The sequence below is a fragment of the Parasteatoda tepidariorum genome, chromosome X1, assembly GCF_043381705.1.
Source record: "Parasteatoda tepidariorum isolate YZ-2023 chromosome X1, CAS_Ptep_4.0, whole genome shotgun sequence".
Lineage (NCBI taxonomy): Eukaryota > Metazoa > Arthropoda > Arachnida > Araneae > Theridiidae > Parasteatoda > Parasteatoda tepidariorum.
Window position 1 is genome coordinate 34,439,508 of NC_092214.1, and position 15,600 is coordinate 34,455,107.

The following is a 15,600-nucleotide window of genomic DNA, read 5'->3' on the forward strand; positions in this document are numbered from 1 at the left end:
TATAGTGCATTTCTCTGATGCCTGATACAACGCATTAGTAGATAGTTGGTTACAACGTAGCTTACCTTAGGCTGCAAACATGAGTTTAATTACTAATTAATTTAACAACCCGGAAGAAACAAACGAGGATATCAGAAGACCTTTACAACATGTTGCTTCCTTTAAACTTGTCGTAAAACAATGCTTTAAAAGTGCTTAAATAAACAAGCATTAAATATCAAATAGCAACATGCTGTAGAGAAACTCTTTTGGTAAGCCTTCTTTAATCAAGTTTTCTCTGGAAGACACACATATTACTAAAACTTTCAATTTTACTTTTGGAAACTGAAATTTCACTCGTTCAATTTATATCAATATTAATATAACACTATGTTTCAGTGCTGCTTTGAAACTGTAATGGCTGTGTTGATAATTATAATTTGAAGGAAATAAAAAGTTTTTCAATACAGTAATTGTAGCTAATGAAATAAATTGGAAATTATGTTGCCTTTTTTCGTATGTTAAATATTTAACGAATGTTCTTCAAATTATTTTTATACTCATTATCACTTTCGATTGAATTTTACGCCTAGACTTGAAAAAGCTTGCCATCCTATATTATTGTACCTGTAATATATTATATGTATATATTTCTAATATAACACTATGTTTCAGTGCTACTTTGAAACTGTAATGGCTGTGTTGATAATTATAATTTGAAGGAAATAAAAAGTTTTTCAATACAGTAATTGTAGCTAATGAAATAAATTGGAAATTATGTTGCCTTTTTTCGTATGTTAAATATTTAACGAATGTTCTTGAAATTATTTTTATACTCATTATCACTTTCGATTGAATTTTACACCTAGACTTGAAAAAGCTTGCTATCCTATATTATTGTACCTGTACTGATTACAAAATAACGAGTTCTTTTAACTTAAATTTCACTTAAACAGCAAATGAATTCGGATCACTCCGCAAGCATGCTATAATGCTATACAAAAAAAAAAAAAAAAAGAAAACAACAACGGCAATGTTTTGCACTAATATAGCTAACAAGGAATAACGCTCAAAACATGGCAAACCTTACACTTTATTTATGCTGTGATATTAATTTTCTTAAATTTTTTTCAGGCTCACTACAAAATCGCCCTGTAAATGCTTGAAGTGACGGATGTTAACACAGGTGGGCATTGGAAAAAGAAAGAAATTCTCATATTTCTCTAAAACAATGTACTTTGAGAAAATACATTTTTTGAATAGCAAATTTATAACTTTTTTTTAAAAGATATTTTGATTTTTTTTCTTCATAAAGGTATAAATTAGAAGAAAAGAGACTGCATACTTGTTTTTATAGTTATCTGCGATTGTAATTAAGAGAACAAATGTCATTTTTTATTACAATAAATGTTATGACGTCGCCAATAACCTAATAACCCATAGCTTCATTGCGCCGCTGACAACGAAACTAAAATATAGAAACTCAATACACTGGCTATTTTGGAAGTTGGTAACTTCATGATAAGTTTTCTTCCTTTTGTTCCGTTGCAATAATACGAGGAAAAGTGATTTATCCTGCCATCTGGAATGTGATTTTCTACGTACTGAATCCTAAAGGAAATAAAATTCTCTAAATCTGCTATTTTATTCTCAAAAAATGACTCCGGTAATAATTTTTCCTACTTAACGTATTTAAAATAAACTTAAAGAATCTGTTTCTAATTTTAATTAAATGGAAATAAAATTCTAAATTTAATTTTACCATAGTTTGATAGTAAAAAATGTATTTTATTTTCATGTTTTCCTTGTAAAAAATTTATGAATGAGTAATTTGTTTAGCACATCTTAGTATAAAGTACTTTTTAAAACTTCGGGGAAGAATTAAAGTGAGCGGCAAATAAATTATTGCGCTGAATAGGAAGTTGCACTCACGCGATACGACAGTAAAACGAACCACGATACATCGTGAGAAAACCTTGATTGTAAAACGAATTGCTCACTACAACTAAGGATAATGTGCTATGAGAGAAGATTCTTAACTGTTTCGTTTTCAATGTCAACATTTACCTCAATCTTCGCCGCCAGGAATAAACCGTTGAGCCTTTTCTCTGACTACGAATATTGAGGCAATTGTCAATATCCTCGGCGTAAACATAGATGTAGAAATAAGGTTATTGTTTATACTTCCATGGGTGTAAATAACAAGGTACAAAAGCAACTCTCTGGAGTAGATTTCCGGTCACAAGATTATAAAACAAAAAGCATGTAGTGCTAGTCCTAGTAATGTAAAGTGGATTGCTGCCTTTCTTATACAAGTTTAGTTATTAGAAAGCTAGAAAATGTTTCGTATTCCCATAAATGAGGCTTTTTTTAAGGTAAAGTGCCATCGCCTGGAATATACTTGTCCGGCTTTCCTTATGCTGATTTTTTTTAAATGGCCATTGCAAGGTATCCCTAGATTGATATATAAGGTAAAGTGCAATGAACCAGTATATACTCTTCAGGTATTTCTTACACTAATGTTTTTTTAATTTTTTAAATTTTTTTTTAAATAATTTTTTTTAATGAAAGGGTCATTGCCCTGTATTTCCTTTATTAAATTTTTTTTAATACAAATTAGATGAGATGCGCAGCCGTCACCTGGTAAAAAAATAAATTAATTAATTAAAAAAAAAGAATGTTCTAATTATTGAAGAAAAATGAATGAATGTATTAATGTAAAATAAAAATTAATGCGGAGAGCATCGGAATGCATTGTTATCAGAAATGTAATATTTTATTTTCGAATTCTGAAATCGAAAATAAATTCTATCCTCATTCAGGAAAAATGCCGTCACATATTCCTTACCCTATTTTCTAAACTTGCGAAAGAAAGGTAACAATTCACTCTCCGTAGGGAGGTATCTTATTGAAGCGCGCTGATTGTTTTGTAATCTTGCTTCCCTGTTCTGTTACGTACTGAGTTCTGCTTGTTCCTCTGTGAGGAATACAACTCCCTTACACAGACGTTAAAATTGGCTTTTTTTATGTTAAAAGAAATTGAGGAAAATACGTTTGGGCTATGAGGTCGGTTATCAGTTAACTTTGCTGCGTCATAAATTAATAAAAAACCACGTATAGTCTCAGGCCGTGTCGGAATACACGCGTCACTGGTGAAATGGAGCTGTGCGTGAATATCAACTTATGCTTCAAATTAAGCAAAACAATGATAAAAATGTAGCGAAAATGCACTGTGTGGAAATAGTGTGCGGAAAAAAAACTTGTTTTGAGTGGTTTAAACACTTTAGAGATGGAAAAGACGATGTTTTTCGACATTGTTCCAATAACATATGACAAAAGTGATACTTTGCAGATTTTTTCGCAGTTCTTCCATTGATGGTAAATGTGTATTGTAGCAAAAGTTGATTATTTTGAATACCGGTAAAGGTGTTTTGTTTGATTGTTTCCTTTGCTATATAAGAACATTAATCGAAATTTCTGGCGAACCTTTTATTATTCTTATCAATAATCAGCTATTATCAGTATAACTTATTTTAAAACAGTAGGGACATGATCCCTTCAAGTTATCTAAACAATTACCTCTAATAATTCCCGTTTTAGTGCTCTGTTTAAGATCTCAGCTCGATAAACTGACTCTCTGGGCTCGTCCACAGCAAAACGACGAGTTTTACACTCTACTTTGACACCAGATGCTGCAACCACACTAGCTTCATCAGGATTAATGAAAATAGTGTGTATCTGTAAAAGTCAAAATGTATTCAAAAATCATGTAAAATTAATAAAATAAATACTAGCGGTCGTTGAAAAGCACCTAGTATATAATATCTATACTTACTTTTGGCACAAATAATATGCAGAGAGTCGTTGTGGTTGAGACAAATATAAGAGTGGAGACCAATGCATATGTCAAGGTATACCTTTCTGCTGGAATCACGTTTGCTAAAGCAACGACGATTATACTCGTTATAACCACATTATAAACACTCATTCCTATATATTGAGAATCATTCAAAGCTTGCACTTTGACGTGTCTTGTTTCCCACGCCATATAACACCCAACAACAAGAAGAAGACCTTTGTAGATGTATAGGCTTCCCAGCCACTTCCCCATATGGGAGGAGCTGCAGTGTTCTCTTAGGTATAAATAAACAACATTTCTTTCATCTTTGTTCACCTGGGGAAATAAAAAGGATTTGCAAATGAAGCTAAAAATAGTGTTCTAAAAAGATAAATTTATTTGTCTTGTTCAGTGAGCTAAAAAAAAAAAAGAGATATATCACCTTGAATAACTTTCGTTCCTAATGATCAGATTTTCATGTCCTATGTCTCAATCTTATTGGCTTCTTATATGCTAATTAATTTATGCTAACTATTAATTTGTAAGAAAAGGCATATGTTCTTCGATTGAAGAAACGTAATTAGTCACTACTTTCCACAAATACTCAATGCAGTACAATTTTTTTTTACTGCTAGCGTTCATGAAATTTTTTAAGGACAAAAAGGAAAGAAATTCTGTTTACAATTGAAATTTTAAAAGTCGAATGGGAAAATGGAATGTCCCCTAGCACCAGGTATCAAAATTAAATAGTTAGAAGGACAGCCATTTCAAACAAGTTAGCATTTCCGTACCTTCGAGTTCATTTTTTTCAATCCATTCCAAAGTTTATTCTACATATATTTTATGGTATACTTTAGGTGTACATCGACCGAGTTTACTTTTACACCCTTATTTGATTAAAATTATTAAATAATTTGCTTAAAATAAATTATTTAAGCTATATAAATCATATATGCATTTATAGTATAATAGTAAACGTGGCTTCCATCGCATGTCCTTCACCTTGATACCGCTATCATGCAATTAATGGAATAAACTGAGATAAATAACAGCAATAAACTTTTTTCTCGTTTTAGCTTTCGAGAAATATGCAATATCATTCTTATCCTCCTTTGACGAAATATAGGAAAAATTGGTATTCTCAGTTTCTATAAAAAGTATGTTAACCTTCTCGCTGCATATTGATTTTATCAAAATAAGTTCGAAAATTGCGTATAAATCAGATGATGACTCTAAAATTGGCATGGCTTCGGAATTTTTTTACCAATGTCAAGTTTTAGTATTTGCTGTTTAATAATATAAGGCATTTTCCTAATAACAAATTATGCTATAATAACTTGGGCTATGCTATAATAAGTTGAAAAATAATGTAAAGTAAATTTTTTCAACATCTTCTTTTAAAAGAACAGCTTTCTTAAAGTTAACGGTGTAATATATAAGTTTAAACGTCAAAATAAAAATGCTATCAGAATTTGTTCATTTAAAAAACAAAGAAAACAGTTGTGGTTTTTTCAGTGGAACTAATATGTATTTAATTTTCTCAAGTCAAAGAAATAAGAGACAATAAAGTAAATAAATAAAATAATAATTTGTTTGCTCAGTTTTAGAGGAAAGTGTGCACTTATTTAGTACAATCAGTCAGTTTTGCTAATTGGATATAGTTCTGAAATTTTAAGAAAAAAAAAACTTTCAAATTATTTAAAAGCGAATGCTAATTTGAAGAACTTTAAGTACTAATATAAATTAAACAAAGTAGTTTAGAATATTATCGAAAAAAATCTCTGTGTAGCATAAACAAAGAGTAAAAAATAAAATTTCAATGATTAGATGAATAGTTCTGTGAATCACACCATGGCCAGGGAATTAAGAATTTAATTTCACAATGAAGATGTTAGGACGACATTTAAGATACTGAGATATTTTAAGACTAACTTTGGACTTTTAAGACTAACTTTAAGACTTTTTTTTAACTTTGGCTACGTATTCGACAGCTCTTTATGTTTGGTATCTTTATACTTCTTGTAGTGACTTATAAATCATCAACACAATTTTAGATAATCTATGTTGAAGTCGCAAGAAATAGTAAAAAAAGACAATCAATAATTTATCTTCATTTTCAATATTTGACTCTTCTAAAACTCAGATAATTCTTTACAGCAAGATGGCATATACAGTATAAAATTTAATCTTTTTTATAAGTAAAAGGCACTTAAATTGTGGCATTTTCAATCCTGGGCGATAGAGCTTTGAAAAACCACGTTAATAGGGAGGGGTTCAAATTTTCGAGTCCTTTCTTGGATAAGCTATTGGGACCATATTTTGTAAATTGTGGCCACCGCCCATATTTTGGTGATCAAAAATCCAAGTTTGTTAAAAAAGGTATGTTTATACCGAAATAAAATTTAGCATTAATTATTTAGCATACTTGAGGTCAACTCTTTGAATTATTGAGATTGGCACTTATTACGCGAAAGTCAGATTATTAGAACAAAAATTCAGGTGGATATTTTTTGGTGCACTTCTTGCAAAGATATTTTCGGCATATGACTGCTGTGTCGGGGGAAGGAGAGATAGTATGGAAATGGAGTTAACGTCGATAGCTCGAACAATTTAGTGATTTATAAGTTAAAATTGTTCTTAAAGCTTTAATCGATTCTCGACATAATTTTATTTTCGGAAAGTAAATTTCGAACTGGTTTTCTTTCTTGCTAATTTATATTATTTATGATAATAGGTATTTTGTTATTACTGAATATGGTTAATAATTATTTCAATAATCACTTTTAATTTGCATATATTTAATTATCTTATATTAGGCTTAGTCACTCTAATCAGTCCGTCGAGCAATTGTCTGCAAATGGCTGTGTGTCTACTGTGGTCATTAGTTTTCTGTGATACTGTCATTAAACTGTTAGTGAATTTATTTACTAAATTAGATGGATTTTGTTAAGTTACTAATTATTTGCTATTTTTTTACATTAGGCTTTTATTTATTAAATTAGATTTCTTTTGTAACACCATAAATTTAGGAAACTAACATTTTAATACATTTTAAATTATTTTTAATTTAAAATGTAGTTTTCCTACGAAATTAATTTTATTATTCTCCTAAGAGCAGTTAGAAAAATGGTTCTAACAAACATCTTTTATTGGTTTGCTCCCATAGGTTAGTAGAACTTGTCTTTCAGTGGATATTTAATATTGATTTGCCGAACTAATCTATAAAGCAAATGCGGATTTCTACGTAATTATTATTTTTCTATTAATACAGAGATTTCCTATGTAGTAGTTTGAGTTTGTATTTGAAACAGATGTTTACAATATTATTCATTTCTTAATCATTAAATATTAATGCAGCTTAACATTAATGAAAATAAACATTATTACGAATATTTATGCAAGAGTGTAACTTTTAGGTTAAAATTCAATTTAATTAGATTTTGTATACTTTTTTAAGAGCAAAAATATAGTAAATAGGCATTTAATAACTTGTCCACACTAGTCCCATTAAATGGGGCTTGTGTGGATAAAAATAGCATGCAAAAAGATTTTTTATGAAAGTGTGTTCAAACTAATTTCGTATTTTGCATAATGAAGATAAAACTTCACATTTTGATAAAAAAAATGCTGCATTTGTCCAAAGTGATGTTTTGCAAACTTTTTCGCCAAATTAATAAAAATTGTCTACAATACTCTCAACAGCAGGACCAGCGCCATGCAATTTCAGATGTATGACAGTAAAAAAATGAGAGCTATGATACTGAAGGAAGCAAGGCACTTTCCAGTAGGTACGGTTAAGCAACATATTGCAACATATGAAGTTACAGTAGTCGGAATTATCCTGCCAAATGCTGCAGAACTAAGAACAACAAGCTCACTTCATAGGAAAATCACATGCAGCATATGGGTAAAAAAGTAATAATGCTTCCGAAGGAAGCAGAGTATCTTCCAGTAGATACACTGTAAAGACAGACTACGTAATCGACGAGGGAGGCTAATTAAAAATTTAGTTGCTCACAGAAAATCAAATATATTTTTATTTTCAAAATTACAGTTCCTCAAAATTACCCAACGAAATGATGTAGTTAAAATTCAATCATTTTCGCCATTTGTTTTACTTTCTTTCCTTGAATTTATAATAAAAATTCTTTAAAATATTGCGTTTAATATTTTTGACTAAATCTTTTGTGACGTACGAACTTATTTTACTAAAAACTGATCAACCTCAATCTTCACGATTCTGAAAAGGATGTTGATTGTGTAAAGTTGACTTATAAAATAAATTTCTTAAATATCATAATTATTACCACTCTGGAATAAGAAGTTTAATAGTTAGCAGACATAGTTTTTCTTATGATCTCAAAATTGTCAAACAATAGGAAATGAGGACTTAGAATTTTATGTGAAATACGTGATGAAAATATAACTCTTAATGTTTGCTTTAACGTTAACTTTAATAACTTCTTAGTAACAAATCTGTTCTCTTTTTTCTTTAATAGTTTTTTGCAGGATTATTTTTAATCATTTATAAATGTCGAGAAATGTTTATTTAATATATTTTTACTATATTATTTTCATAAGATATTATTTTAAAATTATGGCTTATTGTTTTTGCTCAAATTCTTGAAGTAACAATCTCTCTCTCTCTCTCTCTCTCTCGCTCTCCTTTTTTATTAAAGAGAAGTCATAGTNAAACAAAGAAAAATTAAAAACATATGAAAAAAGGGGGAAGTAATAAGTGAAAAAATAACAAACAACAGTTTAAAAAAAAAGGATGAAATTTTATTTAAAAATCCGGAAAAAACGGGAAAAAAAGAAAGAAAGATATAATCCCTTCATCAGCCCACACGATTATATCCGTAAAAAAGAGTGCTTTCTGATATTGTATCAATAAAGCTAAAGCAAAATATACAATAGTGTGAGGAGCACTCAAAAATTTTTTTATAAAAATTACAACAAATAAAATAGAACACAAAAAGTAGAAATAAGTAAAAATAACATGTAAAAACAGAAAATAAAATAAAATAAAAAGAAAAAACAGTAAAACATGGACTATAAAGCGAGTAGCGAAATCAGATTAACTTACATGGACCGAAATTTTTCAAGAATGATTTAAAAATGTTTTCGCAGCAAGATTGCCAGATTACAAAATATGAAAACAAAAGCGCAAATTGAGTGTAACAAGAGGGTTTTCAAGTGTCGTTCTTACTGCCTGCTGAAGTGATTTGTTATTCTGTGCATTGATTTGTTAGTTACCAAGGATGGGCCCAAAATGGATGTGCGCAAGGTAATATTATACTGGATAATTTTAAAAATTGACCATAAATAGTTTTAGAAAAGAGATGTTTATTTAAGAAAAAATAGAAAAGAGAAACATAAATTGCCTGTTTCGTAAATAATTTTAGCCACGGATTTGCAAGAAATGGATTAGCACATGGAAAAATTATATAAATTATCAAAGAAAAAATTTTAATAGATAATTTTAACACGGATTTGCACATGGAAAAATTAACAAAGAAAAAAATTTTAATAGATAATTTTAGCCACGGATTTGCCCGAAATGAATTTGCACATGGAAAAATTTTATAAATTAATAAAGAAATCTTTAGCAAACAATTTTACCCACCGATTTGGCCGAAATGTATTTGCACATGGAAAAATTGTATAGATTAACAAAGAAAATTATTTAGTAAAGGAATTTTCAGTAAATAATTTTAACCACGGATTTAATAATTCTGGATGAGAATGATGTTAGTTCATTAGTAGTGTGATGGACTAGATCAAAAATGGTCATACAATAAGCGATTTTTAAATAAAAATCTGGAATGTGAATTCGTATACCTTGTTTTCCAATTATATAAAACTAGGTATCCAAAAAAAAAATCGGTTTATCTGAATTTCTGGTTTTAGAAATTACAGTTCTTATTTCCCCACATTTAATAAGAATACGAAATTGAAAAGTATATATTTAACATAATAAATGATTTTTATGCCATGCAAGGTATCATGATTAAATTTTCAAATTTTGCTACCAAACAGCTTCTTAATTCCATCATATTATATTTTTAATTGTACTAAAAGTCCTCACCAAAGCGCTTTTACTAAAAGTCCTTACCATAGCGCTTCGGTAAAAATTACCGTGCTTTTAGGTGTTCCCATAAGGCCGGAAAGCCGTTAAATTTTACCATATTCTGGTAGTTTTGACCATACTTTTTTTTTCTCAGTGAAGCTTTAGTGCAGTGTTTCCCAAACTTATGACTTTTGTGTACCCTTTCTAAATTTTTCGTAACGCTAAGTACCACTAATAAAAAAATGAATGCATTTTTTACTATAAAAAAAAATTCCACAAAGTTAAAAATCACAACTGGTTGTTGACACCACTAATTATTAACTGTTAACTCTGCAAAAAATAGCCAACAAAAAAATACGTAATCGCAAATTTTCGTGGCTATCTCCGTTTTTAAATAAAATTTTTTGAAATTTTCGATTGTTGCATATTTTGCATAGGAACGCGTGCCCCGCTAAACTGTTCCCGTACCCCTGGGGGTACTCGTACCACACTTTGGGAAACACTGCTTTAGTGTAACGTTAACAACCAATCCAAACAGTTGGCCATTTTTTCGGGCACCCGCTAAGAAAAAGTAAAGGTTTTTTGATTAACTGAGGAAAAGTGCTTTATTCTTTAATTTCAAGGCACTCCTGCTATCTAATTTTAAGAGAAGAGAAACAAAAATTCGATCACAAATACATGCCACATATATTTGAAAATTGTACTCACCTGCATCGATAAATTAATTAATTCTCTTTCCATAGGATCAATAATTACCCACAAAGTCACTAAGACGCAATCCACGAGCAATAAAAGACTGACCATTCCAAGTAATTGGCGGTCGTGCAAAAGCTAAAAATAATGTAAAATCATGCTCTTTACTAACTTTGCATTTGTATAAATTAGAAAAATAAAAAGACATGCAAAATCTTATAAGTACTAGATTTAAGATAAAGATAGCAAGCTATTTTATTAAAATGAGACTTTTTACGTAATTATGCATTTTTTCAGAGAATGAAATATTCGAAGAAGTTTTCTATCCTTCAAAAGTTCTTTGACTGATGACGATTCAATATTAGACTTTAAAAATAGAATCTAGAATACATTATTTATTTGCTTCAGATCTTACGTTGACTGATTTTGGTTGTATATTATTCCAACTGTTGGTTGCCTTTGTTAGATTTCTTTTAAGTTAATGTATATATCGAACATTGTTTCAGTTTAATTTGAGGTAAGACAGGAAATTTCAGAACTGCTTCTATTTTTTGCGTAGGTAAATAAAATTTCTTTTTAACATGCTTTTCTTTTTCTAATAATCATTTTGTGGTAGTGAAGCAAAGACATAAAATATTGTCTTAAAGCATTTTTAATGTTTCTTTGCATTTAATATATTTAATACTTTTATTTTTTTGAAAAAGAATTATTTTTATAATTTTTGCTTGTTTTAAAATTTGTTTCAAAGGTTTATATCACTGTAGGATTTGATATATAAACAGTAATTAAACTCATTTCTCAAATTATCTTGATGAAAGTATTAACTATCAAGTAATAAGTATCTTAAGTATTAAGCATCTTGATAAGTATTTCCGTAGGTAAATGCAAATACTTTTTTTCTTTTTACATGTTTTCATTTTTCAACATTAGTTTTGTGATAATAAATTACACAAATGAAAAAGGGCCTCAGAGTATTTTTAAAATTTCTAATATTTAATATAACTAATATACTACATTATTTTTGAAAAAGTAATTTTTTCTTCCTTTTTAATTTTTTAAAAATGTGTTTCAAAGGCTTATCTCGTAGAGGGAGCTCATTTTACCTGTAAGTATAGTTACTTGTAAAATTTTCTTGCTAAATTCATACTGTAGCGCTATTGTATAATGGATTGTATTTAATTCAAAGAGTTTTAATATTTTGTTAAAAGCTTTTATTCAGTCATTAAGTTGTGGAATTAAATGAAGTTCGAAACAAAAATATTGTTTCATTCGCAGTTTTCCAATTTTGCCTATTATTATAATTGAATATATTGTGCCTAGCCCCCTTATCACACATGCTTAAAAGCATTTATTATTATATTTAATAAAGAAAGAAACCAGGGTTAAAAATTAAAATGGGACAGTCAAGCGCAAATGGCACTTAAATATATTTTCTTTAGTGCCAAAATGGTTCAGGAAGGTATACTTTTAAAATAATATTTTTAAAAACAATATTTATTCTTTCATCATACTAGTAAAAAAACTTTTTCTAAATATTAATACCTAAACTTATATATTTTTAAAAAATTCATTCACAGTACCTAAATCATTCTCTAAATTGAAAAATAGAACAACCAAAATAAACTTCTAACATCATTAAAGGAATAGTCTGATAAATAAGGATAGAAGAAATGCATAACTAAAATATGATAAACTATGTTTTTCTAAGTACATTTATTACTTCAAAAGTCAAATTAGAACATGGAAACTTAGATAAATGATATTTCTTTTTTTATTTTAGCAACATTATGGCGAATAGTTGCAAGTTTTTTAGAGATAGTAATTACACCTTCGTTCGCAGCACAAACCGTTATTTGAGTAACTTTTATGCTCTTCCATTTTTTTGAAATGGCTAGTTTTCTGTCTCTCGTTATCCTTTCCTAGCAAACAATGGGTCCCATTTTCTTCTTCAATTAAATTAATTTCAGTCTTAATCAGTTCAGCTAACTTTGCCTTCATTTCATCATTTTGAAATAGCGTGCATAGGAATCACGATGCGTGATTTTTAAATCACGTTAATATGAATCACGTTGTGTGATTTCTAAATCACGTGAACACAAATTAAGATTTTTAAATTGCGTGAATATGAATTGCGATGCGTGATTTTTAAATAGCGTGAATATGAATTGCGATGTGTGGTTTTTAGATCGCGTGAATACAAATCGGGATGTGTTAATTTTAAATTGCGTGAATACGAATCGCGATTTGTCATTTTTATATCACGTGAATACGAATCACGATGTGCGATTTTTTAATTGCGAGAAAATGAATCACGACGTATGAGTTTTAAAACTCGTGAATAGGAATCGCATTGTGACTCTACTCAAGACGAAAGTAATGAGAAATACTGATTTCCGGGTTAAAAGCCTCTTAAGAAGAAAAGTAAGGAGCATCACCGCATCAACAAACTTGGTGACTAAAAAGGTTGTTTTTCGAAGGCTCCGTTATAATACGAAATTATGCTTTTTTGCGAATAATATGTTATATTTATAGCTGCTGTGAGTTTGCAACTGTTACTCATAACTGTTAGGTCATGTTAAGCCTATCTAAAGCAAGCGCTGTCAACGCTTATTTTGAAAACGGCGCAAAACGTCAACATGGAGAAAAGCCACAATTTTGTAAAAATGAAAAGCGTTTGTGGTCTAATTTTTTAATATTTAAAAACTTTCTTCAATGCTGCATTACCTGGGCTCATAAAAATTGGCAAAAACTGAGAATAAGGCTATGATTTTGATAATTTTCCTTTACGTGAAAAAAGGTTGCCAAAATAGCGATATTTAGAAAAAGTTTAATAACTTTTAAATATCTAAGTTATTTGCCCGCTCTAAAGCCTATATAATTTTTACCCGGCAAGATTATATATAAGTTTAAAATCATCGCATTGCTTCAAGTGTAAGGCATTTGAACTATGGCTTTTTTATTTTCCTCGGTGACAGTGCTTCGAAAAACAGCTAAGCAAGTGACATTATATCCATAACAAAAAGCGCGTGACGTCAGTCTCGCAACTTCCTGTCTGTCATATTACTCAGCCAGAAGTTGAATTGCAGGTGAAAATGCATTTTAAATGCTAAGCGTCAAAAACGACGACAGGGTGTAATTTTTTAAGAGTCAAATTTAAATTTTTACATGCAAATAACGGCTAATGAGTGCTTATTTCGAACCCTGATTGCAATTTAGAGCATAAAAATCTGCACCATAGATAAATTATTTAAATATATTCATTTTTTTTAATGGGAGTATATTTATTCTAAATAGTGCTTTGAAATCTTATGCTTTCTTAACCCTTATTTTTTATTGTTATTTCAATTCTATTGTACCTGCGAGTTTTCTTTATATGGGAAAATGCAGAGCGAAACAAGCAAAACAAAATAAGCTTCGTTACTTGAGGTTGTGGTACATTTATACTAAAAAGAAAATTTGAGTTGGTATTAAAAAGGAGATTTGGGAAATAAACAAAATAATTGGATAAGGAAAAAATGATCGTTAAAAAGATTGTCAGCTTCTTCCAGCTCTAAATTTAGATTCGCTCTGAAATTAAATGACACAAGGTAAAAGATATGCACTTAACTACCTTATTACGTTATTGGCATTTAATCAAAGATATGTTTCAATGCATAAACTGAGAAAGAATTAGACTATTTTTAAACTCAAATTTCAAACTCATTTTAAGGCAAAGATATGGAAACATGCGAGCTTATAAGCAATGGAAAAATGGTAAGCAGCCTAAAGCATTTCTTCGTCTGCGCACACAATTCTATAGCTATTTTTGAAATGATATTGATTTAGAGAAAAAATTTGTACTGATTGTAAAAAAGAGTGCTATCTAATATTAATACGGAAAAATATTATAAATTATCTGAAATTTTTGAGTTTCAATATTTTTAAAAGTATTGGATGGGAATTAGCTAAAATAATAATAATGAATCAGGCTAGCAATAATGATTGATGAGATGTAACTAAAATGAAGTCAATAATTATCATAAGACTTTTCAAACGGTTATATTAAATGAATATTAAGAGCTAAAAATGGAACATTTGATTAGTCAACATAAATTTATAAAGGTGAAATTTCAAAGGGAAAAAGTTGAGGAATGAAATTTTTTTAAAGCAGTTGGAGTATTAATCATGAATTTATACAGGATGTTCCGTAACGATTGCCCTTATTTTGCATTTTCAGAATTCTTAAAAAATGAGTAGATAATATACTATGGAGATTAGGGGTCACAAATGAATATTTAACTTAGGAAAATAAATATTTAATTATTGATTTGTGCCAACCAAAATATGTACAGAGTGAAAAAAAAACCCGATTTCGTTCAATTTGAAAGAAATCGGTAGAATAGTTTCTGAGTAATCGAATTTTAAATACCTGATTGCGTTCAAATTTTGTATTTTTACATTCCTATACCATTCGTAAGTTCTCAGACTATTATTCAATAAAATAATAAAAAATAATAAATTATTAAAAATTAATTTTTTTTTTTTGCATGGGATTATAGTTGGATAAACGAATTTTGTAGTTGTGTGAAAGCAATTTTCAAATATATATAGCGAGATATAGCGAAATATCCAAAAAGTAAACTTAACATGAATTCGCCAAGCTTTGGATCGCTCTCCTAACCAAATTATTGGGACATATTTCCCAGACTGCGGCTTTATATTTTGAGAGCCAGAAATCTGAATCTGTCGAAAAAAAGACATGTTTATCTAGAGTAAGTACGTTTTTCTACCTGATTTTTAACCTTAAAATATCATCAGCAGAAACTAATTAGTATATTTGAAGTCACCTAACTATTTAATTTGAGTACTTATATATGTGAAAATTCGATCATTCGATTGGTTTTAGTTTGCACACTATACATTTTGCGTTCACTTGTTAATAAGGATTCTAAAACTACGAATTGAGATTGGTTCGCCAGATCACCTTGTATATTAAGGGCAGTTTGCGCAGAATACCTTGCATATTTGTGTTGGGTTTAAA

The 15,600-nt window shown here is 29.3% G+C and overlaps 1 protein-coding gene across 1 annotated transcript in view; it reads right to left on the minus strand.

Moving 5' to 3' along the window:
• The window catches only part of LOC139426973 (uncharacterized), a 238,153-nt gene that overhangs the window by 22,026 nt on the left and 200,527 nt on the right, over window positions 1-15,600 (minus strand). Inside the window, exons 14-16 of the mRNA XM_071187246.1 lie at window positions 10,596-10,718; window positions 3,815-4,153; window positions 3,559-3,717 (exon numbers count right to left, since the gene is read on the minus strand). Of these exons, the coding sequence (XP_071043347.1) occupies window positions 3,559-3,717; window positions 3,815-4,153; window positions 10,596-10,718 (621 nt within the window). The remainder of the gene's footprint in view (window positions 1-3,558; window positions 3,718-3,814; window positions 4,154-10,595; window positions 10,719-15,600) is intronic.